This window comes from Gymnodraco acuticeps, unplaced genomic scaffold (assembly GCF_902827175.1).
Source record: "Gymnodraco acuticeps unplaced genomic scaffold, fGymAcu1.1, whole genome shotgun sequence".
Taxonomy (NCBI): domain Eukaryota; kingdom Metazoa; phylum Chordata; class Actinopteri; order Perciformes; family Bathydraconidae; genus Gymnodraco; species Gymnodraco acuticeps.
In genome coordinates this window covers 3,336,693-3,361,469 of record NW_022990270.1, presented here as the reverse complement: position 1 = coordinate 3,361,469, position 24,777 = coordinate 3,336,693, and the positions used below count along the sequence as shown (strand labels likewise).

Sequence of the window (24,777 nt, the reverse complement as noted above, 5' to 3'; positions counted from 1 at the left end):
TTACATTTCTGCTATTATGATGTGTGTCTGCCCCACCCACAGCGCACTATGTGTGTGTGGAAGATCACAACGGAAAACACAGAAGTTGAGAAAAAGATTTTGAGAGTGATAGAGATGAAAGGGGGAGCAATTGTTTCTGGAGTCTTTGTTTTCTGTCCAATTGCCGATGGGAGCTTAAATCTTCCTTCCCTCCATAAATGGATGTGCCAAAGATTGGAGAGGAAAGAGGAAGGTGTGTGTGTGTGTGTGTGTGTGTGTGTGTGTGTGTGTGTGTGTGTGTGTGTGTGTGTGTGTGTGTGTGTGTGTTTGCAGGCATGCTTTGGCATTATACTTTTTGTCCAGTCTGAGCAGATGATCACTGTTTCATTTAAAAGATTGTCGGTTAAATATGATATCTTGTTGTACACAGAATGGTCTCTGGCTAAAGTAAAACACTTCCAGATAATCACCTCTCTCAGGCCGTGCCCTGTCATCTTTAAATGTCCTCCCATCACTGTTTGAGGATACGGATAATTAAACCATTGACACCTCACATTCAAACTTTGACTGACAAATCCATATGCATTCAAAATAGCAGATTAATTTGCAGATAGGTTGCCGCCCTTTCCCTCACTCTCCCTTTTCTTATGCTTTGTCACTTCCTCCTACACTTTTTCCAATCTTAAAGCCCCACATCTCGATCTCTCCCAAATTCAACCAGGTTTTCAAATAATGGGGGATTATTAGATTATGAGATTCCCCACCCATGTCTCGATGCACTGTTAGAGTGGTTTGTTAGAGATTCAGGCTGGGCCGAGCCATCAGGCCGCCCAGCGGAGCGTGTCATTATAGGGAAATGAGTCTGATTGGAATCCGTTTCTATTCCACCAGGTTTCCGCAGGAGCTGAACGCCGGCAAGACCAGCGCCGAGATCATGTGGAGCCTCTTCGCCCTGGATATGAAGTATGCAATGGAAGGTAAGTAATGCTGCAGACCACACAATTATCTCTTGCTCGAGGGAATGTGTGTGTGTGTGTGTGTGTGTGTGTGTGTGTGTGTGTGTGTGTGTGTGTGTGTGTGTGTGTGTGTGTGTGTGTTTGCTGAAGAATGATAGGTCTCACTTTGCATCCTAGTGGATGTGGAGCTGCGTGTTAGGTGTTCTCTCATTAGCAGTTAATTCACTAAGGAATAGCTTTTACTTTGCCGTACGAGTGCTGTTGTTTATCAGCTGCCTCTGGTCAGCTCTAATGAGTATCTGCATTACACAGCGCGGATTTCACTTTATTGATCATTAAAGAGAAACTGTGTCTTTTTTAAATCAAGATAAACAATTGATTCATGGTTTAATCGAAACGAGTTGCCTAGTCTTGTGTGAATAGAAACCAAACCGCCATGGTGGTATATCAGATAGTGCACTTGCAATTCCCACTGTGTCATAAATCATCCATTTCTTCCATTTCCTCACAAATACATTTTCTCTCACTCCAACCTGAAGGGTCTTTACACCAATAATTCCTTGTTATTTCCTTCTTGCGTGTGAGCAATGTGTGCGCACGGTGCGCCTCTGCATTCCCACATATCAGTCATTATGATTGCTAGGGCTGTGTGTTGGCAAGAAGCTATAAGCAGGGCAATATATTGCGATATTTTCACATTTTTTGAAAACTCTGTTTGTAAGAAATGATTCAGTATCACAAAACACAATATCAATGTTTTCTTACACTCCTGATGATTGTTGTGAAACAGTTTGAAATGAAGTAGGAGCTTATGTGTGTCCATCCAAACTTCTTACATGTGTGGAGTTGTGTTGCTTTGCATTGATCAATGTGTCTGTTTTCATTTCCGTGTTGAGTTCGCTCCCCACTTAACCTTAATGTTCATAGTAGAGGAGGATGTACAGTTTCTTAGAATGTGGTATTGTTAGAACAGGGTACAAAAATACTGGACTCAAATGCGACGACTCATATTTTAATGAGAAAAAATAAAACAAAGTTTTAACAAAAAATCGCTCTTGCGAGGACAAAACAAAACTTCTTGATTTTAAACAAACAAAACTCTCCTCTCTGGTTTTAACGCTGGGTCTCTGGACATAGAAGCACACTGAAACAAGACGAACTGGCACAAGACAAAGGGAGACAAGAACTATTTAAACATGAGGGAATAGGGACCAGGTGGAAACAATCAGGAGCGGGGCAGACGCTGACGATGGCGGAAAAACACCCAAAGTGAGGAAGTAACAGGACCTGAAAGGAAAGAGGTAAGTACAAAATAAAACAGGAAATGGGAAAACGAGACATGACATGAAACATGGGGACTTGACTAGAGATGACTGACAAGATGTGAAGTAACAAGAAAACCTGACTCTACATAGAAACCTGACTAGACTTGGAATAAAACAAACACGACTAACACAATTGATGAGACACCACAGGTATAGCACTGACTGAGATTGTTTTGAAACTTGCATCAGCACATCAATACATTATTTTAAGGTTTTTTAGGTGTGTATTTTCTTTACAAAGTAATTCCACAAGTGTAGTAAAAAGAAACAAAGATATCTACGTTTTCTAATCCATATCTCTGTTTTTACTCTTAGTAGTTTTACAGATTGCTTCCTCTCCTAATTTCTTTAGTTGTGTTCACTAAATCTTGACTTTAATCTATCACAGAAATCCAGCTCAGTCTCACTTGCCTTTCTAATTAGTATTGTTTAATTAAATGAAACCAAATATTCAGTGTGTTGTAACTGATCAGAGTCAACCTTTAAATTATTTAAGGCACATTTACAATGTACACAGTTTGCAATTACAGGGTATTTTATAATGCAGCATTATGTATTAATGTACTGTATGGGACCTATACCCATTATACGCTCTATTGGGCAGCTAATAGGTAAACAGGTTAAGTCAGCATAAACACCGCAGCCATTTCAAACGCAAGTACTGAACTTCTTATATAACATTGTTACATAAGGCAGTTAGTAAATAAGAAGCATTGCCCTTAGTGTTCAGGATTAAGGAATACAAAAAGCATGTTTCACCATATGAAAGGAGTGATTTACAGTCTGTAATCTAGCACTAGCCAAATAATCAATCAACTTCCTCCACTATCACTAATTACTCAAGTGTGTAAATCCGTCATCTCGTAGCAGCCATATGGGGCACAGTTTGAACAGTAAATGTGCTGCAAAATGTTTTGTTTTTCTCATTTAGGATTCTTGTAGTCTTCAATAGTGTATGATACATTTTGTCAACACGATACGTCTTGTTTCCAAAGACAGCAGAGATTCACAGCGATCAAGCAATACATCTCAGATCTGCCTCGGCTGACAAGGAGACAGATGTGAACAAACTTGGGTTTTGATTTCAAACTCCATCTCCTCTGACTCCCGCTCATCATCTCAAGCTGCATTACCCAGAAATCATGCAGAATGACACTAGCAGCATGCAGCACACACTATGCTCATGTTTACTGAATTATTCTCACGGCGGTGATCAATTTGAAGTCAGACTTTCTCCACTCCTCTTATCTGCCGCCCCCGGCTGAATATTTAGGTTGATGCAGGCGCTTTTCACACATTTCGTGCCTGTTGCAAGCTAAACCTGTGAACCATCTGGATGTTAAACTAAGCATGACAGAGGGCATGATATCTGCCGCTTTAATGATGACAGAAGGTTGAGGTCAAGGATTGGGAATGCTCTTTAGAGTGTGTAAGAGAAAAGGCAGAGGAGCACCAAAATAGCTTATTGGTGATTTATCCTCATCTACACAGCAAATACCTACCGCTCTCTGCTAAGCCATCTGAGGTTACTATGGTAACCATGGGCCAATGCAAACTGCGGTGCCTTGATATACCCACAAATGCATATGGAGCGGATATAGATTATGGTCTCATATGTGAGGTGGTTTTGAAATGTGATCTGCCTTTTGGATACATGATGTGCGGGGACTGTGTGCATATGAATGTGGCCATGAATCAGATTTTAATAAAACCTGCAGCTTGATAGAAGTGTGTGCACAGATGGATTTGTATTTCTGTAGGGACTTAATGAGCACCTATAAAGCCGCATTCCCCGGATTATGGGAACTGAGATTGACTGTACATTATATCACTAATCGTAACCTTTTTCACGATTCCACATGTATCATTTTAACTATAGCCTTTTTAAAATAACTCTGATAGCATGGCACAGATTGACTGAGAAAAGGCTTCCAGTAGCCTCTTTTTCCAATCTTTATTCCAGACTCAAGGTCCATATCACATACAACAAGACAAAACACACATCAATCAATAAGATACAAAGCTAAACACAAAACAGATAAAAACACACAGATAAAAACATAAAATCTGTCCAATCACAGCGAGCCACACATGCTCACTGTCTGTCGAGGCTGTTGCGCCAATGTCTCCAAATCATGGAAGAGAACCGAGTAGAACTCTTCACAGCGTTAATTAAAATCGAGATAACATGATTGTTAGAGTCTTCTAGGTGACACATGCATTTGTACATTAACTTTCTTAAAAGGGCGTGACAGGTACCCTCAAGTTAACAAACAGCTGGCTGGCACTGTGCCATCTTGGTACCCTCAGCAGCAACCGTAAGGCATCATTGTATGCTACTTTTAGTTTCTGCATGCTTCTAGCCTTGTAGTTACTCCACAGGTGAGCCGTGTACAATGGTGTACAGAAAGCTTTAAAAAGTGATACCTTGACATCTACAGAGCACTTGTGAAACTTCCGCATTAATATGTTTGCCTGGGCATACAGTTTGCAGCGCTGTCTATGGATGTCTTTGTCATCTGTGAGATCATCAGAAATATAATGACTAAGGCACTTCATCTCACTGCACACAAGTAGAATGTTGCTACTGAGAATAAAAAGAGGAAATACAGCCTTTTTATCCTCTACTTCGCACAATCATGATGCTACTCTTCTTGGCGTTATACTTAATATTAAAATCAATGCCATACTGGGAACAAGTCCTCAGAAGCTGTTGCAAGCCAGCACTGCACGGGGAGAAGATGATTAAATCCTCTGCGTACATAAGGTGGTTGACAACAGTAGCTCCGATGACACAGCCAGTTGTACACAAGTTCAGTTTCCTCGACAGATCGTCCATGTACAGATTAAACAACAAAGGAGATCAAATCCCACCTTGCTTGACCCCATTACCAACATAAACATGTTCAGACACAGTATTGCCCCACTTCACATGCATAGTCTGATGTGCATTCCAAAAGGCTAAGATCCTTATTATACTTGGGTACCCCTCTCTGGCACATTTTGTCAAATAATTTGTAATGATTCAGTCGATCAAATGCCCTGGAAGCATCAATAAAACACAGAAACATGGTGGAATTATGGCTTCTATATTTTGCTATAATGTCTTTTGAAGCAAAAATACACATATGTGCCGTGTTTTCTTTTAAAACCGAACTGGTTGTCAGCTGTGGTAATTTACCTTTCCAGCCTATCCAACAGAATTTTCTCCAACACTTTGGAGAGAATGCTAGCTAAAGCAATGGGTCTGTAATTATCAATGCCATTAATCTTCCCAGCTTTATCCTTGATGACTGGCACAAGTATCTTTCTCACTTCGGTGGTGATGTTTCAGGTTCTCAGAATTATATTATAAATAAGATGTTGTTACTTATTATCCCATGTCCTTCTTTTGCCCTAAAGAGAAAAAGTATTTCGAAAAAAAACTTTTGTTTCATCATCTAGCAATGCAATACTGGCTGAAACTGTGTCACTGTTTTCACTGCGAGGATAACGACCTCTGTATGTTATGTGTTGCAACACAAACCAGCAGATCTTTCTATAGACTTCAACCCACTGACATACTTCGAGAAATTAAGGGTTCTCATTAATTAGTAATCCAGCAATGTAGTTTGGAAATTATAATATTCCAAAGTTTTATAAATAAATAGTTAGTTCATTATATATTGACACAAACAAACAGCCAGAAATAACATATGTCTTACCATCCAATACCCTAACCCTTTTTTTAAATTTTATATATAAAAAGTGTAGAGACGAGGAGAAACAGTGCATATTTTAAAATCTGATTGTATTCATTAAATGAATATGTTTCATTTTTTTAGACAATCCACAACATGTGCCATAGAGGAAACCCATAGACACTTATTATTTGTATAAGCGTCACTGAGGCTTGATTAATTGAAAATGATTGCAATTTGCAAATTGTTTCATGATAGTGCCATAACTATTTAGATCTCTCCTCTTTTCGTTTTTACAAGGGTTAATAAACAGTTAAGTGGATCAATAAAGAGACAGAACTGGCACACAGAGCCATGTTGACGGCTGGGCATGTGACCACCTCAGGTGTTACTGACAGCAGGTGTGTGTGTGTGTGTGTGTGTGTGTGTGTGTGTGTGTGTGTGTGTGTGTGTGTGTGTGTGTGTGTGTGTGTGTGTGTGTGTGTGTGTGTTTGTGTGTGTGTGGCCTAACATTACTATACTTGTGGGGACCTAAATCTGTTTACACAGTCACGTGTGGGGACTCGCCTCCCTAATGGGGACAAAATGGAGGTCCCCATGAGGGGAATCATTACTTTTAGGGTGAAGACTTGGTTAGGGTTAGGGTTAGGCATGTGTTAGTTATGGTTAAGGTTAGGATAAGTCTCCAGGAAATGCATGTAAGTCAATGTATACATGGTATGGGTGTGTGTGTGTGTGTGGCCTAGTATTACCATATGTGTTGGGACTCACCTCCATTATGGGGACAGTGTGTGTGTGTGTGTGTGTGTGTGTGTGTGTGTGTGTGTGTGTGTGTGTGTGTGTGTTGCCTGAAGGTGTCTGTGTAACAAAAGGAGACAAGAATCATGGATGCACTCAGTCACATATACCCTATTTCTCGCTCCTTGAGTGTGAACGCTCCTCCATTGCTTGGTCTCCTCTTGACTTATTGCTCATTTCTCGTTTGTCCCACTGCCCGTCAAAGTTTGGTTTGGTGTGCTGGAGACAGGCTAATTAAATGAAGGACAGTATGAGAGCTCATAACTGCATAACAGTGTAATGCAAACATGCACACAATAAACCACATCATGTGTTTTACTGTAGAGATTGTGAAACCACATAAAACAGATGGTGCCACTAGCATCTTGCAAAGAGCCCACTTCTATTTGCAGATACTGTGGAGGTCTATTACTTACCCTTCACACACAGTATGTGACTATAGTTTTTGTTGTGGCATATATTGATGATCTACACCTTTGAAATGCTTGGATGTGTGATATATTGACATTAATATCTCACCTCCTGTCCTGTAAACTTTACAGAGGGCCTCATAAATCGCTGCTGTGTAACCAGTGGAGCTACATATCAGTAAAGAGGGTGAAAAAGTCCTTGTGATAATTGACCATAGCATAAAATGGAATTTGTATTGAATTGTATAGTACATACAGTGAATGTTTCTTACTGTAAATCACTTTAGGCCTCACAAACGTTCACATTGATCCAAGCTGCTGCACTGGCTGGCAGCAGTCTCTTTTCACAGATAATAGTGCGGCTAATGAATTCTCCATCCAGTTGATAACATTGACACGGTGACTAAAACGAGCAGTGTAAGGAAACGTTACGCGAATGAAGGCTCACTGAGTTTTAATGGAATGGTAAATGTTCCTTGTATTGGCCTGGTCACATGTATCCGGCTCATGTGTGTGCTCTAGAAATAAAGATTAGTGGTTCGGGAAAAGAACGTCATTGGTTAAAAGAAAATGAGTCACCACAAAGGATTTAATTACTCTTATAACTCACTGCCTTTTACAAAGATCAGTCAGAAAAAAAATCATTGGGCTGCACATGAACAGCTTGAAATGGTTTGGTGTGTGTGTGTGTGTGTGTGTGTGTGTGTGTGTGTGTGTGTGTGTGTGTGTGTGTGTGTGTGTGTGTGTGTGTGTGTGCGTGTGCGTGTATGTGTTGAGAACTGCAGAAATGTGCACAGATGGACGTGTCTGCAAGTTCACAAGTAGTGTGAATGTACACATTCCTTTATTTGTGCATGTATGGTATACTTACACAAAGTTAAAGAGAATAATGATGTGGTAGGAGAAGTACAGAGACAGTCCAGGTTGCTGCTCAGACCAATGGAAGTAACTCGGAGTGACCTGCTTACATAACAAAGCACACATAACGGGTTAAGCGGCTGACAGAGACACCCTGAAGGAGGCGAGACAGAACGTCCTGCTCGGTTGGTCTGTGTTTCTCCGTGTGCGTGCAGGCGTGCGAGTATTAAAGAATGCATGAGAATAAAAGAGGAGTTTGTATTTGTGTGTGAGTTGCGTGCACGAGTGTGCATGTGCATTACTTAATGAAGTCTTTGATGCATCCTCTGCTTCCTGCTCGGAGGCCTTCGCTGCCAGAGCTGGTGCAGAAGTGGATGCTGCTAATTTTAGCATCGCTGTGTGAATCTCTGAATGTGTGAGAGAGAGGGAGAGCTACTAAGAGAGGAAGGGGGAAGACAGAAAGAGAAGATAAAAGATCTGTTAGCGTACGGCTGTAGCTACTGTAAGAACTCTCACTCGTTCATATTTTCACTAAACACTCAAACTGATACTCTGCAGGTTTACATTTCGACACTTATTAATCATAGGCATCATTCTTTGACCACTGACAGAAAAGGTCACATACTTGTTAAAGTTCAGACTCAATAAATAGCAATTGTCAAATAGTGTGGAGGCAGCTACCTCCAAATTAGATAAACTAATGAAATCACTGGCTGATTAAAAAGGGAGGAAATGCCAACTAAATCAAAATGGTGTCTCAATAAAGGGTTAATCTCATTAACTTAATGCTGCTTCTGGACCTCAGAGTACTTCTGTGATGAAGTTCTTCAGTATACGCTGTATGTGTAGCTGTTTAATGGCCGTGGTCAGTGTGTCATCAAAGCTCCAATGCTCCAGCAGCCCATTAACTTCTACTCATGCTGTGGGAACAGCTTCCCTCCATAGCAAATGTTAATTTCATTTCAATGAATATACCTCTGCAAGGGGAGTTTCATTCCCACAGAAAGGAGTTGTTTACGGGGCTTGGCATGACTAAAGGTGGTGTAGTGTCCTGCAGTGGGATTTGATTAAGGTGTTGTCTGCTCCAACTGTTAGTTTCTAATTACTTTTTCCGCCCGGTGTTACTGCGAGGGCAACCAATACCGCTGCTTGGGGAGTGGTCCTTGATGAACGCACTGGGATTTCAAGTAACTCCAATAATAACCCATTTCTATCAATATTAGAGGCTCAGATCAATAGTTAAGAGGGCACGAGTCTGATGAGGCTGAGAGGGAGGGGTGTTGTGGTGAAAGGGTCAAATAGACACAGGATTGGAAGTACACCCAGGGGACGTTTGTGTCGCGTGTGAAACCAAATTATTTGTACTGAAGTATATACCATGTGACGCTACATCAATGATTCATGTGTTACAACTTTAGCTTTGGCATCATGAAACAATTCAAAAGGCTTGTTGCCGTTTTCAAGATATGCACACTCATATCTAATCTCTATGTCTCAGCTAACAGTCTATGACTTTTCAAATGGATTAAAAACTAAATGTATGCAACCTTTTCATTTTGCAGTGGAATCTTTTTCATTATTCTTAAGCAAAGTGTTCTACATTATATTTTCAAACAACATCAACAGGAGTCAGTGTCTCTTTGGGCTCACGTGTTTTATCTCTTAAAGTTTTACCACGTGAAGCTAAATCACTGATTCACGTGTTACAATGTCAATCTTTTACATAATATTATAATGCAAAAAAACCTGCCCCAAGCTGATAGTGAATGCCGTCAGCCTATTTGCAGTTTTCAGCATAGCTATTCACTTTGAATTCAAATCTCTTTTAGTCTCAGCTACACGGTATCGCTTTTTACATTGATAGGTTTAAAAATAACAGTTTTTTGCTATCCTTTAACAGAGGGGACCCCCACGTTAGTATAAGCTGTCCTAATGCATTATATGTTTGAGAAAGTGTCTCTGGCTCTGGTGTTATAGCAGAGCTGTGTCAGTAGGCTCTGTGAGACATGGTCTGAGGCCCTTTGACAGAACTGGGTCAGAAGCGGAGATGAAGGAATTATGTCAGAAGGAGAACTATACTGGCCTCGATCCTCCAGCCTTTTGTCTTGAACCTGTCCAACCACCCGCTAGATATATCCGCTGAATGGTAATTTGAGTATTGAAATGCCGTGGTGAAGCGCTGCAGTTCATCATACTATCCCCGACATTTAAATCAATGAGGCAGAAAGTGAGTGAGCCTCCTGTGAGTTAGTCTGTCCCGGTGGGCCGAGTCAGACAAGATGACATCCTCACCAGGGACCCTGAGCCTACTCCTCCCCCAGGACCGCCTTCACTGTTTACCAACAGCAGGGCACAATGGCAAACACACACACTTACAACTGCATGATGTAACACACACACAGACGTGCACACACATGTTATGACCCTCAACATTCTGATAGCAACGCTACATCATGCTATGCACAGGCAATTAGGCTGCATCCAAGCCCACTTGATGCTTTTGTTTATCTTTGTATAAAGGGCAGTTGATGTGAATATAATCTTTGTATAAAGGGCAGTTGATGTGAATATAATCTTTGTATAAAGGGCAGTTGATGTGAATATAAGTAGGATGACTGTGGTGATTAATCATTATCTCTCAGGCAGTCACATTAGCCATTGAACAGATGTACCAATCACAATGGCCCCTAATGAAAATGTCTCACTAAATGAGGGAAAGAGACCGGCTTCTCCAGGCTATTGTGGTGCAGAAAGTGGAGAGGGGCAAGGAGCAAATGTGGTGCCACAAGCCATTCGCATGATTGCATAAACACAAAATGAACCATAATTAGTCATAATTCTCCTGTATCACATCAAGTTGCAGTTACCAAGGCAATGATCAAACCTGTTGGGAACTAGGCGACGAGGCACGCTGTCGCAGAAACCGTTAACTTTGTGTTTTCGTCCAAAACATATATGGAGGATATGTTTGGTGTGGGACTTGGAGAGAAGAGGATTTTTTTTCTTATGGAAATGCATAGCTTATTACAATCTCAGCCTCATCAGTATTCCTGATATTGTTTGTGTTTTCAAAACAACCTGAAGAACCATATTCCACATTGCTGTATAGACCCGATTCTTGGAAATGTTTTTCTCGTGCATGGTATATTTAACGGTCAGTCAAATCAGACATTGTACGATGCTTGCTTCTGTCTTTGTGATGATGCAAGACACATTCAACAAACATGCATATAGAATGTTAAATGCTAAAATGGTCAAAATCAATCCATGTAAGGGACCCAGGAGGCTGGATTTGCATAAACATCATACATGAATAAAATATGCATTGACTTGCCTCTCAAAATAACAGATTGCATATTAAAAAAGTATGACACCTCATCTTCACAAATGCAACATTTGATGGATGGTAAATTAAAAACATTGAAGTTCGACAGTCTGTAGGCTTTTGCTCCGTTTAAAAACCAAAGACATGGCTGTCCCCTCCAACATTTTTAGCTAAATATAAAACATTTACAAAGTGTTTTAACTAAGAAAAGAACAGACGACTCATTCTACAGTCACATATCTTCTGTATGTTTTATTACAGTATGTTTAAACACTGATCCCTACGGCCTAATTTCCTTCAGATTCGCTCCTCTATGTGGATGGAAAATAATATCCTTTTGCCTTCATTCAGAGTGTTCATAGAAGCACATGCTGTCCCTCTTCCTTTTTCTAGAGAGAGGACATTACCTCCATGAAAAGTGAAAGGAAAGACGACAGCTTTTCAAGAACTTAACGCTCTTTTAACCGCTGGCAGATATGTCTGTCTTCATCCCACAAATATTAAAGCTTCAAACAAAATGTCATGCAGAAAATATTGCTGCTGCATTTTAATTCGTAAATAAAATGCAGTTAAAGAACTTGGAGCTTTGTGTGTTGGAACACAATTGCCTCTAACAGCCAGGTTATCCTTATTGCTGATTTAAGACAATTGAGCATAGACCTCTTGCCGCCCCAAAATAAATGTGTATACATAATTTAAGTTTGAGCAGTTTTCCTGATATGTTCTTGTGACCCGGTTGTTTGTTTTGTAAACAACATCAGGCCAAACTTCCCAAGTGTTGACAATAAGTATAAGCATATTCATGATCTCCCCAAATATGCACATTTCTGCTTTGCAAGAGCTTTCCTCTAAAGCCGCTGTCAGGGCAAATATTATAATTTCATCCCCTCTACTAGTTTTAGTCCCAGAATTGCAAATGTGTGTGGTTGCCACAGTAACAAAAAGCAATACATCGTGTGCAGAGGATCTAACGAGGCTGCTCCAACTTTTTTAGATTCTGTTTTTATTTTGGTCACATTTTGTGCCATGTGCCAGGTGTAATATATGTACACTGTAGACTCTTCTGCATTTCCCTACAGGTATGAATAAAGGTTTATCTTATCTTAGAATGACCCAATGTGTTTATCTTTTACTAATGTGCACATCTCGTGGATATGTCTGCAAAAATATGAGGTGTGTGATTAACCTCTTGTCAAGTAGTTTTGTATTATTTTTGGAGCATTTTTGATTGAAAGCATTCTACTTTCTAAATGGATGCTTTAGCAGTCTATACTTTATGCAGTACATGTTTGAGTGGATTTAAGGACACACACACACACACACACATACCATGTATACATCACTTCAGGGGACATTACATTGACTTACATGCATTTCCGGGAGACTTATCCTAACCTTAACCATAACCAACACATGCCTAACCCTAACCCTTACCCTAACCCTAACCTTAACCATAACCAAGTCTTCACCCTAACATTAATGATTCCCCTTATGGGGACCTCCAATTTGTCCCCATAAGGGAGGCGAGTCCCCACACGTGACTGTGTAAACAGATTTAGTAATGCTAGGCCACACACACACACACACACACACACACACACACACACACACACACACACACACACACACACACACACACACACACACACACACACACACACACACACACACACTTATTGTGTTCACATACAGCAAGCTAGCAGATACTGTCTGGCAGCACCCAACAAAACACCTGCTGACCTTTACTTTTCTGTCTCTCAACTGACCTCCATCTGCTTCCTTTAGGTGACTGTGTGACAGTGAGTGTGTGTGTGTGTGTGTGTGTGTGTGTGTGTGTGTGTGTGTGTGTGTGTGTGTGTGTGTGTGTGAGTGTGTGTGTGTGTGTGTGGGTGTGTGTGTGTGTGTGTGTGTGTGTATGTGTGTGTGTGAAGTTTGGAAAAGGTTGACACACTGTGAATATGTGTGTGTCCATCCTGTGTGTGTATACGCTGCCTTGTAATGCCAGCTCAGTCATTAAAGTGGCGCTGCCACAGCAGATCTTGCCGCAGCAGAATGACTGCAGGTCCCCTCGAGTAAAACAATCTCGCCTCGGTATTCACATTGTTTCACCCAGCTGCTCCTCCAGCGACTCAGACTGAACAGGTGAATCCAGGTGAAACCTTCAATCCCATGGCAATTTCAACCATCAACACTGCTTCGGCCATGAAGGTTAGTTTTTGATGAGAGCAGTGATCCCTGCCATTTCCTGGCATTGGGCGCAAAACGAAAATAACCCCGGGATGCTGGTTTCATTGTGGCTTTCTATTTCAGCTATTCACAGAACATTGCAAACTTTAAAACAGTCCCCTCATATGGCTCCTGTGAGTTGTGTAAAATCTACAGTATATGTGCAAGTTGAACAAACTCCACCTCAGGCATTTACTGTAAGCATGGAGAAAATGACTTCACTCAAAAGCCAACTGCTTTGTTTTTTCTGACACTCTGTTACCTACAGCATGTGTTAAGCCATGGTGGCTATGGCAACCATCCACCTTTTTCTATACAGTATCCTCTTCACTCTTACTGTTGCTGCTTTACTGTAAAATAGCACAGGTCTATGCATCAGAGATAATATACCTGGAGATACCAACACTGTCAAACTATCCTTAAATACACATTTACATACACAAATGGGGCGAAGCCTGCGAGCTAGTTCAGGCAGTCAACTCGAGCACTTATGCTGCATTCATACCTAACGCCCCTTGCCACTCTACAACCAACCAAACAGAGTCTCCTTAACATGCCGCTCTATTTAACCTGCCAGATATCTCTCCATACATTGCTTGCTGCTGCTACTTCCACGTCGCTGCTGCTCGCCTGCACCACCACCCCACCACCACCCCACCACCACCCCAGCTTCCACCTGTAGGCTCGGGGGGGTTAGTTATTTAATCATCACTCATCGTGCTATGTATATCTGTGGAGTGATGAGGCCCGAGCCTAGACCTCAAACTCAACTATATGCTGCTTCTAATATACATGTTAAAGAAACACGTGAGTTGTCTGACTGAACTACATTGTTTTTACAAACAATGTGTAATAGTCACGTAAGTCAATAATCTAAAATACAAGCAGGCTTGAAATAAGTAGCAGCAATTAAAATAACAGACTGACTTGAGTCATGCTCTCTTTCTCTACTCCTTTCCAAGGAGGATTATTGCAATGTAAATTTGAATACATTTATCCACAGGTAAATATGTTAATTATACATATGTACATATTTCCCTCCGAGCTTAGAGAGGAGTGTGGGCTGGCAGGCTATGCACTATTCACCAGAGTAAGCAGCGAGGTTCTTATCAGGATTAAGGCAGCCAGGATGCAACGCATGGATTTAAAAATGTCTTTGATGTTGCATGAATGTATGAATCTTCTATTTGTGTGTTTTTATGTCTACTCTTTAGAAGCACCTGCTGTAAAATCAAAAATAAATCTATCACAATCCTTTAAACCTTTTTTTCTTTAGCCTTGGTTTTCAGATATAGCGAAATGTTGGCTCATGTCAGTGGAGAGGTATTGAAGTCCACACCTGCAAATGCAATATGTCTTAGATACCCATTTATGATCAGATGTAGCTCCAACACTCTACGTTGTATCTGTGGAAACATGTAACAGCTGCCAAGCCAAAAATAGATTCCCGCACTGTGCCATAGAGAAAGAGATTGTATGGCTATTTGCATACTGTATAAAAAGTACACAAAAAGAGAGACAAGTTGGACAAAAAAAGTGAAACAAGACCATGAAGAGAGAGGGGCTAAGAGAGAAAGAGAAAGATACACAAGGAAGGGGTGGAGAGAGAGGAAGAACATGGAGACTCGCCTCGGGTAAGGAACGAGCTTAGGGAGGTTTGTCATGCAATAATTATACAGCATTTACTTTGTTCAGAGCATTTGAGGATGCCTTTATGTTCACACAACACTTAATGTAGACAAATGGGGACTGACAATGCCAAATGTGACACGAGAGATCTGACACTGTCTTTACGGTGAATGTTGGGTTAGGGTTATGCAATAAAAGCTTTTTGGTTAAGGGCAAGGGAAGACCATAGATCTCCATGTTCATTGGCAGGTCTGAGACAGGCTTTCTGCCCAACAAACAGTCTTTGTTTCATTCACAAAGGTTATACCTGCCAGGAAAAAGGCTGTTTTGGAATTTAAACGACCCACAAAATACATTTTGGACAATTTTAGTAGCATGGCTCAACAAATTGCAATGTTGGTCCGTGCATAACTTTGGTTCAAACAGAAAGATCTCCTCAACTATTGGATGGATTACGATGGATTTGTATACTGATTATTTGTGTGCATTTTGTTATTCAGTTGCACTGTGTGTTTAGTGCTAATTAGCAAATAGTGCTATATGTACATGCTAGACTAAGGAGATGAACATGGTAAACATTATATATATTATTTGAGTCTCTTTGAGAAAAGTTGTTTTTCTATTTGTGTTTATTTCCATGATAACATTGGTCCCATGATCCTCTATTTCAATAGAGCCATAATACTTTCATGTCTCTTCTTCTTCTTCTCCTCAATGTCATTCCCTCATCTGCAGAGATGTAGCAAAACGTTTAAAAGTTGACCCACCATTGCACAGATGTTTTTTGTTCTCTCTGATTAGTCTGTCTCTTTCATTCCATGTCATCCAACGTAATTGGTTTCCTTCTTCTCCTCCAATCAGCATCCATCTATCCTCTACTAGATCCCATGGAAATGTTTAATTGTTCTGAAATGTCTACAGTGAGCCGGACTAAATGACTCAGCAGCCTTGTCATTAAGTCTTATTCCTTTTAGCTTCAGTTTCTTTGCAGTCATTCAAGGCCTTTTTTAAATGTCTTTTCACGGCAGCCAGACACATTCACAGTCTGGGTTTATTTTTCTTTGATAGCTCAAGGCTGTTCATAATTGAGCCTTTTAGAAAAGTCGGGATAAAAGCAACCCATTTTGTGAAAGTGTGAGTTTTTGGAAGAGGAAGACGTTTTTAGTCCACCACCACATGCAACACATTTATCAATGAAAGACTGAAAATGTGATGTCGCTGTGCTACCACAATTGAACTTGCTCTCTGCTCAGACCAGAGGTGTTCCTATGTGTGAGTTGTATTATAAAACATAGTATCTCTGTTAAAGAAATGTGACTTCAGAGGTTATACTCAATATGCTAACGTGTGCTTCTCATGTTTTCATCTGCTTTACAGAGCATGACAAGCACCGCCTATGCAAAAGTACTGAATACATGAATCTTCACTTCAAAGTCAAATGGTTCCATAACGAGTATGTTCGTGACCTGCCGGCCTTCAAGGGTGTTCCACCTGAGTATTCACTGTAAGTGTCCTCTCCTTTTCACACACATGATATAAATTAACATGCATACACATTTACATTACTGTACGCAAAGTATGGAGCTTTTAAGGTGAGACTGCAGCAATTATGTCAAAATAAATTAATATAGGTGACAACACCTAACATTTCCGTGTTGATTTCTGATACTAATATTGCTCATATTTACCAAAACAAAGGAAAATTAATCCTATTATCATTTATATAATGACAAAAGAAGGAACCCAAAGATTGATCTTTGCGGAACTCCATAGGAAACTGTTTTGTAGTGTAGCCTGAAAACATTCTCCATCCCAAATGACTTTTTTACGTTTATGTCAATTTGACAATATGTAGTTTTTCTTTAAATAATAATAATCCGTTTTTTGCACAGATTTGAATGCGCAGATGTTCCTTTTCATTAAGTATGATAGTCCAAATCTCCAGAACCTTGTTTAAGTCTGAAGTAGCAATGTTTTTTCTTTAATCTGAAATCCTTTTCTAGTATCACAGAACAATACAGCTTTATTTGTAAAACACTTTAAAACCTCCAGATGGTAGTGCTATAAAGAGAAATAAATAAATAAAATACAAAAATCACAGCTCAGCTCACCAACCATAAAATAAGTAAAACTACAGATACAGCCATATAGTAAAAACAATAGACCATTTAAGAGCAATAAAAGCAGCAATCTACATCACAGGAACCATTGACAGAACAATTATGTAATGGTCAACATTGCGAGTCCAATGCATGTAAGACAGTGAATCGTGGTAGTTGAAGCTTATCCTAAACTGTTTTGGATGAGGGGACACATGTATAGCCTAAAAGCATTTTTGCGTTCTTCTTTTTTCGTGTAGCACTGTGTTATAGTGTGCATACATAATCATGTGCTGCAAATAGCTGCACTGTGAACATGTGTAATGCAGGCAGTGAACGCAATGCCCTCTCCCATCCTGCCAGGCTATCAGAGTAATAATTCACCCTCCCCCTCTCCAACTCTGTCACTCAAACACCATCTCTAGCATGATTGATTCCTCCCCAGACATACACAACACACACACACACACACACACATAATTATATACACAACCGGTCTTTTTCTGCCTGTCTCACTTCCCTTTCTCAGTTGCCACACCCACCTTATTTATCGGCTCTCTCCTTCCTTTAGCATATGTCCTTAGCCAGAGTACAAAGCCGTTTTGGGGGGACATCCGCTGCTCTGAGGACAAGCTGCAGGCACTTTATTAAGCAAGGAAATGGCAAAGTGAAACAGACACAACAGCATTATTATTCCACAAACACATTGACTTCCTTACTCTGCTCATTCGGCCCGGCCTGTCGTGTCCTCTGCTGTCCTCTGTCTGAGCCTCACAGTCGAATCTCTCCACAAACTGAAACCTGATATCAATGCCTTCATGGGTAGAAGCCTTAGCCAAAACCACACTGAAATCTGTGAGGTTTTTGCAGAATATCTTAACTTGAAGTTGTTTTTTATTGATCTCTATTAAATACTTTAGTTCCCCTAGAATTGTTAAACAACAAAAACAAATCTTGTCATTTTTCTATAATAAACCCTGATTCATCTGGTGCTACCGAAAAATTAATTCAATGTTTAAAAAAACTATGATTTGACCCTTCAATTACAGAAAGTGTTTCTTTTCCAGGTGGTTTGAGCCGTTTGTCATTCAGTGGCTTGATGAGAATGAGGACGTTGCCATGGATTTCCTAAATGGCGCTCTGGAAAGGGACAAGAAAGATGGAGTATGAATACTTTTTTTATATTTAGCTTTATATGTAACCAACCAAGCCACTTAAGGCTGCTTTCTTATTCACAAGGACAGATGCTGAGACTGAATGTGTATACCTCTTGAGGGTTTGGGGGATTAAGGAAATGCTGCACAAGACAAGAATATGAATGACATTTAAATTACGAATTGATAAAAACAGGGGGAAAAACACTTTTTTCAGAGCAGTGAAAGGCACGAAAGGATATTAGGGAATAATAAAAGGAAAGCCTTATACAAATTTGGCACAGAAGTGATTTAAATAAATTGATGCATCTTCTATCTATGCACTTTACATACAGTATGTGATTTATATTACCTAGAAAGTCCTCTAAACAAAGTAAACATTTTAATTTAAACCAAGATTGTTTGTCAATCATACTGAATAAATGCAGAAATTCATACGGTTCCAGAGATAACTATATATCGATGTTAAACGGGTGTGAGTGTTAAATGTCATTATTGCACCTCAGCTGCTAATGACCATTCACACATAAAGGGTTAACATAACACCTTCTGGTATAATTGTCAGTAAGTGGTCTTCCCTGTGAGCGATGGATTTATACAGTAATTGATACAAATGGTCAAATGTTCTCTTCACTTTGCCTAATTGTTTCATTCAAAGGTTAACAAATCTGCTGTCTCTTTTCCTTCAGTTCCAGCAAACATCGGAGCACGCCCTCTTTTCCTGTTCGGTGGTGGACGTGTTCACGCAGCTAAACCAGAGCTTCGAGATCATCAAGAAGCTGGAGTGTCCGAACCCGCAGGCTCTGGCTCACTTCATGTGCCGATTTGCGAAGGTCAGAGTCTTTGGAAAGCCCCTCCTTCGTCCCCCTGTGAACCCTAAACATTCCTGTGGGGAGTAATAACAGTTAAATAGTTTGCCATTGATCTAAGAAGACTCAGTGATATATGTATTCGATTTGATCTTATCTTGTTATTAGGTTGTGACTGCCTACATCTTTTCAGTGTGTTCCAGAAATTCAATAAAAGAACGGCAAACAAACTGTAATTACGCAATTGTTTCTCTCCCTCCCTACAGACTATCAACAAAGTTCTTCTGCAATATGCTGCGATCATATCCAAGGACTTTCCTTTGCATTTAAACAAGGAGAACGTGGTAAGTGACCTGCCACAGAGTTAATAGCAATGGTTGAGTGTATTTTGTTGCAGTGCAAATATAGTTAGTCAGATAATAGTGTTTCCATGTTTGTCTCTGACCGTGGAGAAAGCTCCAGATTGCAGCCAACTCCCGCCTTTTGTAACAGACTTAATAAAGTGTCTCTATTAACCAAGATGCAATTATTTATGTCACAGCCGTTAGCTGATTGAGAAAAGTCCCTGGTATTTTTCTGGGTTCTCTGTCCATTGTTAATGTGATGGATGACTAAATGCAGAGCCTTCCGAGTGGCCTAATTATCCTCACTGGTCTTTGAAGTTCAACTGAGAGATAGCACGCAGGGTACTGGCGGAGGAGGCAGATGTTTCCTCACAGTGTTGACAGGCTCATTACAATTGTCTCCGAGAAAACCTGAAATGTCCCTCCTCGAGACAGGGTTGAGCAGACAGATGATGGAGAGAGACAAAAGGTAATGAGAGGCAGGTGGAGGTGGGATTATGTCAAGTTAAACCTTGTCAATCATTTGTTAGACTGGCACGTATATAGAACATGACCCAAATCCCAGAGCCATATTTACCAAGAATGTACTTTGTGGCTGTCTTTGCCCCAAAAACTGAAACATAGAGCGGTTTTATTATTAAAAATAATAACTTTTGTATTTATTCCATAAACCCCTCTTTTTCCGTTTTAGTCTATGTAGTCCCGAGTGATGTCACAGCAGCCTTTGGCAATTAACTAATACATAAAAATATGTTTATCTTCTCTCAAGCTAAACATATGTAGCTAAGGGATATCTCCTTTGTTTTTATTTAGATTTAGCATATTACCACTCTCCTATAGTATATGCTCATCAATCTAGTAAATGTGCTGCAGCTGAAACACTTTTGTCTGCTTTTTCGGTTTTCAAAAAACATCAATTATTGTTTTCCTGTGGGGCGCAGAATAATCCCTTTAGTACCATCATTACCACAATCATAATTTTGGGTTTGTCAGTTGTTTTTTGGGTAGATGATGTACATAATCTGTGCCTGACTGAAAACTCTGAAGAATGACTCCATAAAAAGCAGTGTGATTAATGTCCAACAGCTGTTTAACTTGTTTTGCAGCTGAGAATCAATAAAGCCTGACAAATTCGGTGTAGACATTTCGCTCCCTGTTGTATTATGTATTGTATTTCCCTGTTGACTGACTGTCAATGTTGTTTCAGAAATCTAATATCTTTGTAAAAAGTATTTGTCAGAAAATCTAAACTGATGGATTTTACGTTTTGTAACCTCCTGACAAAGTGTTGCAATTATAGGGTCTCAAGCTGACAAGTGTTACATTACAATAGCGGTTCAAAAAAGGAGAACTAGGCTTGTCTAGGATGTTTTTCTGACACATGTTGTTCGCTGTCCTTTAGGAGGCAATCTTGTTTTATTAATTCTTACACTCTTTCAGCCCTGCATCATCCTCAACAACATCCAGCAGCTCCGAGTCCAACTGGAGAAGATGTTCGAGTCCATGGGAGGCAAACAGGTCTGTGCCTAAGTGTGTATGTCTGCAGTGTCTTTGTCACATTTTGAGGAAATTCACTTTCATTTCAATTGATATTTTCTATTCTAACTTTAAAAAATATTAATTTCAAGGCAAAACAAATGCATTATTACAATGTAGTTCTTCAATGATCTGCATTCATCCACTGGAAGGTTAAAACACAAGGTTGGCTAAAGTGTCCTTTGGGCTTCAAAGGATTCAGTGTCTTTCTAAAGGACACTTCAGCAAGGTTACCGGTTCTTCTCGAGGTCTTAAGTCTACATCCTGGGATCAGCTCTCTGCTGTGGAATACATGCTGTGTCATGATAATGTAAATGATCATTTGTGATGACATTTATATGAAGTGAAAGTGAATTGACCCCTACAGTGAGTTGCTGTAATCCTTCCCTCCAATCTGTACTAAACCATTTGATAGACTAATCTGACATGTAGTTCAGTTGTCACCTTTTTCTACAGTTCCTAAATAACTCCCTCTGTACCCCATCACTGTTCCCCTACCTCACTCTAACCCCCCCCCCTCCTGTGTATAACATGTGTTGTAACTATTGAGTGAAACCCTATGAATCTGTGTGTTTGATGTGAATCACCCGTGACTGTGTTCCTGTCAGTCGAACCTGAGAAGGTGAAGCATGTGTCTCCAGTTTCTAATGCCTGTCTTGCCTTGCGTTTTGTCTCCCGTCGTTGTGTCTTCTGTTTCCCTCCCGTTTCCTTTCTGTGCTCTCTCTCTCTGTCTCCAGGAGGAGGGGGTTGTGTCCTTCTGTAAGGTGTGTGCAATAGGACTCTTCAACACCCCTTCCCACCATTTAGCGAATGATACGAATAAGCACGCCCCCTCCCCCCCTGTTCCTCCCTGCCACCCCTCACGCTCTTACGCTTTTCACCCCACTCCCCCAACCCCTCCAGCAGCATGTGCCACAGAGCATACGGAAACTGAATTACCCATCACCCCTCTGGACAGGCTGCTCAAGCTCACCATCCCCGGCACTCTGGGGATAGTGGCTCAACCCACCCGATGCCATCTTTATTTTTAGCTTGCTTTCTTTCCCGTTGTCCACTACTCTATTCATGGCTAATTTAGTAGAGCGATAGAGTTAGTTGTTCCCGATTTTTTTACACGACCCAAAAAAGGTAGTCAGAGATTCGCCAAGCTGCTGGTTGTGGTTTTGATCATCTCTCTATCCCATTCCCCGAGCTGCAGCTACAAAATGCTTCAAACCGTGTTTAATGAGCTTCTCAAACACTTACTAATCTCTCCAGCTGTGTCCTCGGTTGAAGTGGTGCCACCTCCACACAGTTAGCCATTTTAAACCTGGATCACTCCTGGCCCATTATTGTCTGAGAGTAATGACACCAAGTCTTAACATCCCTTCAAAAAGTTAAATTATATTCATTGTAAATGGGCAATCATGTATTTCTTTATACTCATTTTAAATAATTCCTCTTGAATACTAATCATACAGCCGAGGTGGATTAAAGGTAAAAGTTTGATATGAGTTTCCTCCTCTGCACAGTAGCCTATTCATTACAGAATAGTTCCCTATCAGCAATTAACTCCCAGAGCCAATGTAATTACCAAAAGCTGTTATCATCGCATTACCAATAACAAAGATTAGCAATAATCTCTTACAGTGCCCACATTTATGGACTGATTTCCCTAGATTGGTTTATTTTTGGTGTCAGCCTGTTTGCTAATGTGTTTTTCTCACTTAAAGAGATGTTGGTTTAATAAACCTTTATTTACTTGGCACTGTTCAGGAACAACTACAGTATGTCTCCGAATAACAACCTGCCAGCGAGTAGATATTGTATTGTTTGAACAGGCAAAGGGAAGCAAAGCTGGGCTGCTGTTGATAGGCTGTCAGCCAGCGCAGAGTTTGTGCACTCTGGAGGACTCTGGATGTCAGTCAGCATCGAGTGAAAGTAGCTTTGGAGGAGTCAGGTGCTCTATAGATTCTAAAATTGATGTTTTTCTCTTGCAGGAATACAAATAAAGTACTTTCTATAAATGCAAATTGAGAGCCAATTACCTTAGCCAATTACCTATTCGTAGTACCAAGTATACCTTACTATAAGTAGTAATCATTACATTATTCTCCACATTATACCAAATCGTTTTAGAAGATTTTATATTTTCGTCCTGAGAAATGCCTTACTTGGCAAGTCAGAGTACCTTTGGATGAAGGCTCTTCAGAGAGGATTGCAGTCTTCAGGTGGACATTTGATTCGAGCACCAGTCATTTCACAGTCAGTACAGAATATTCGTCTCTCGGTAGCTGACAGGTGGCCTGATTTATCCAAGAGCAGAGCGAATTTCCTGTAGCAGCCTGCCCATTTAGACAGTGACAATCACACAGTGTTCATGGGGAAAGAAATCTTAGTTTCAGAGACGGACAGGCTGCAGATTATAGCGCAGTCTTAAACTTTCCACAGACAAAGAGTAAATGATAAAAGACCAAGGCCTACAGTGTGTTTTGCTATCACCTGAAAATATGTTATCCGTTACTCAAACCGTAAAATCACAGCCCCAACATACATGGTCAATTTTCTCTGTGACAGGAAATCTTGCATGCTGCGATCTTTTCCACTGAGGTGACAGCAGTGTGATCGGTGCACATGCAAACACTAATAAATCAGTTTGTGCTTCAGATAGAGGCATGTCTGCAGAATAACAATATCTTTAAAAGGTTTAGTTTACACATCAGTTTCCCAGCTGAGCCATCCGCCATGATAACGTGCGAGATGAGCGGCTCCATGGCTAAGCTGATCGGTTCTAATATGACGATCTGTCATGCATGTGGTGCGGTGCCTGGCCTCACATCCATCTCAGGCACTGAGCCCCAGCAACGTGTGTTCTCCACCCCCATCCAAAACATTAATGTTTGGACATTTGGTCATGGTGAACATAATTCATAAGCCCTGAGACGAACAGTGTACACAGAAGCACTCATTCATGCAGTTACACACACACACACACACACACACACACACACACACACACACACACACACACACACACACACACACACACACACACACACACACACACACACACACACACACACACACACACACACACACACACACACACACACACACACACACACACACACACACAACAGCACTCAACACACAGCACAAATAGTGGATCTCCACTCATGCATTCTCTCAGAAATTGCCCAAAACCACAGAAGTACACAAACATTTGCACATCCATCACATGCATAGAGATAGTGCTGCAGAAACCCAACACATGCCATGCATGGACACATACATGCTGTCCATCAATTTTGCAAGTATATTTGTGTAAGTTGGTATGGAAAATTGTTCATTGCAAGGTCATGTCTAATCATAATTTGTATCATACTATGATTAATGTATGGTTAATGATGTTAAGGCAAATAGTTCATGGATTAGATGCTTTTACCACAATTTAACTACAGATAATTAAACACCAACACTCCTTAATATTAAACTAAATATTACAGAGTTGCTCACTCCTGGAGTTTATTGTGAAACACTTGCAGGAACAATTCCTGAACACAAAAGCTCAGTCAGAGGATTTCTGTATCAGAACTTCTGCAGATACAAGGATTTATGTTTATATAAGAGCCAGCTTAATATGACTAAGATGTTACAGTGTCCAGGGTGC

General features: G+C 40.4%; 1 protein-coding gene across 2 annotated transcripts in view; it reads left to right on the top strand.

Moving 5' to 3' along the window:
* LOC117549190 (protein unc-13 homolog C-like) overlaps positions 1 to 24,777 on the top strand; it is a 100,467-nt gene that overhangs the window by 52,653 nt on the left and 23,037 nt on the right. Inside the window, exons 14-20 of one of the 2 annotated variants that reach the window (XM_034220850.1) lie at positions 871 to 956; positions 16,564 to 16,690; positions 18,353 to 18,449; positions 19,129 to 19,272; positions 19,515 to 19,592; positions 21,033 to 21,110; positions 21,866 to 21,892. In XM_034220850.1, the coding sequence (XP_034076741.1) occupies positions 871 to 956; positions 16,564 to 16,690; positions 18,353 to 18,449; positions 19,129 to 19,272; positions 19,515 to 19,592; positions 21,033 to 21,110; positions 21,866 to 21,892 (637 nt within the window). The remainder of the gene's footprint in view (positions 1 to 870; positions 957 to 16,563; positions 16,691 to 18,352; positions 18,450 to 19,128; positions 19,273 to 19,514; positions 19,593 to 21,032; positions 21,111 to 21,865; positions 21,893 to 24,777) is intronic. The other variant, XM_034220849.1, reaches the window with a different exon arrangement.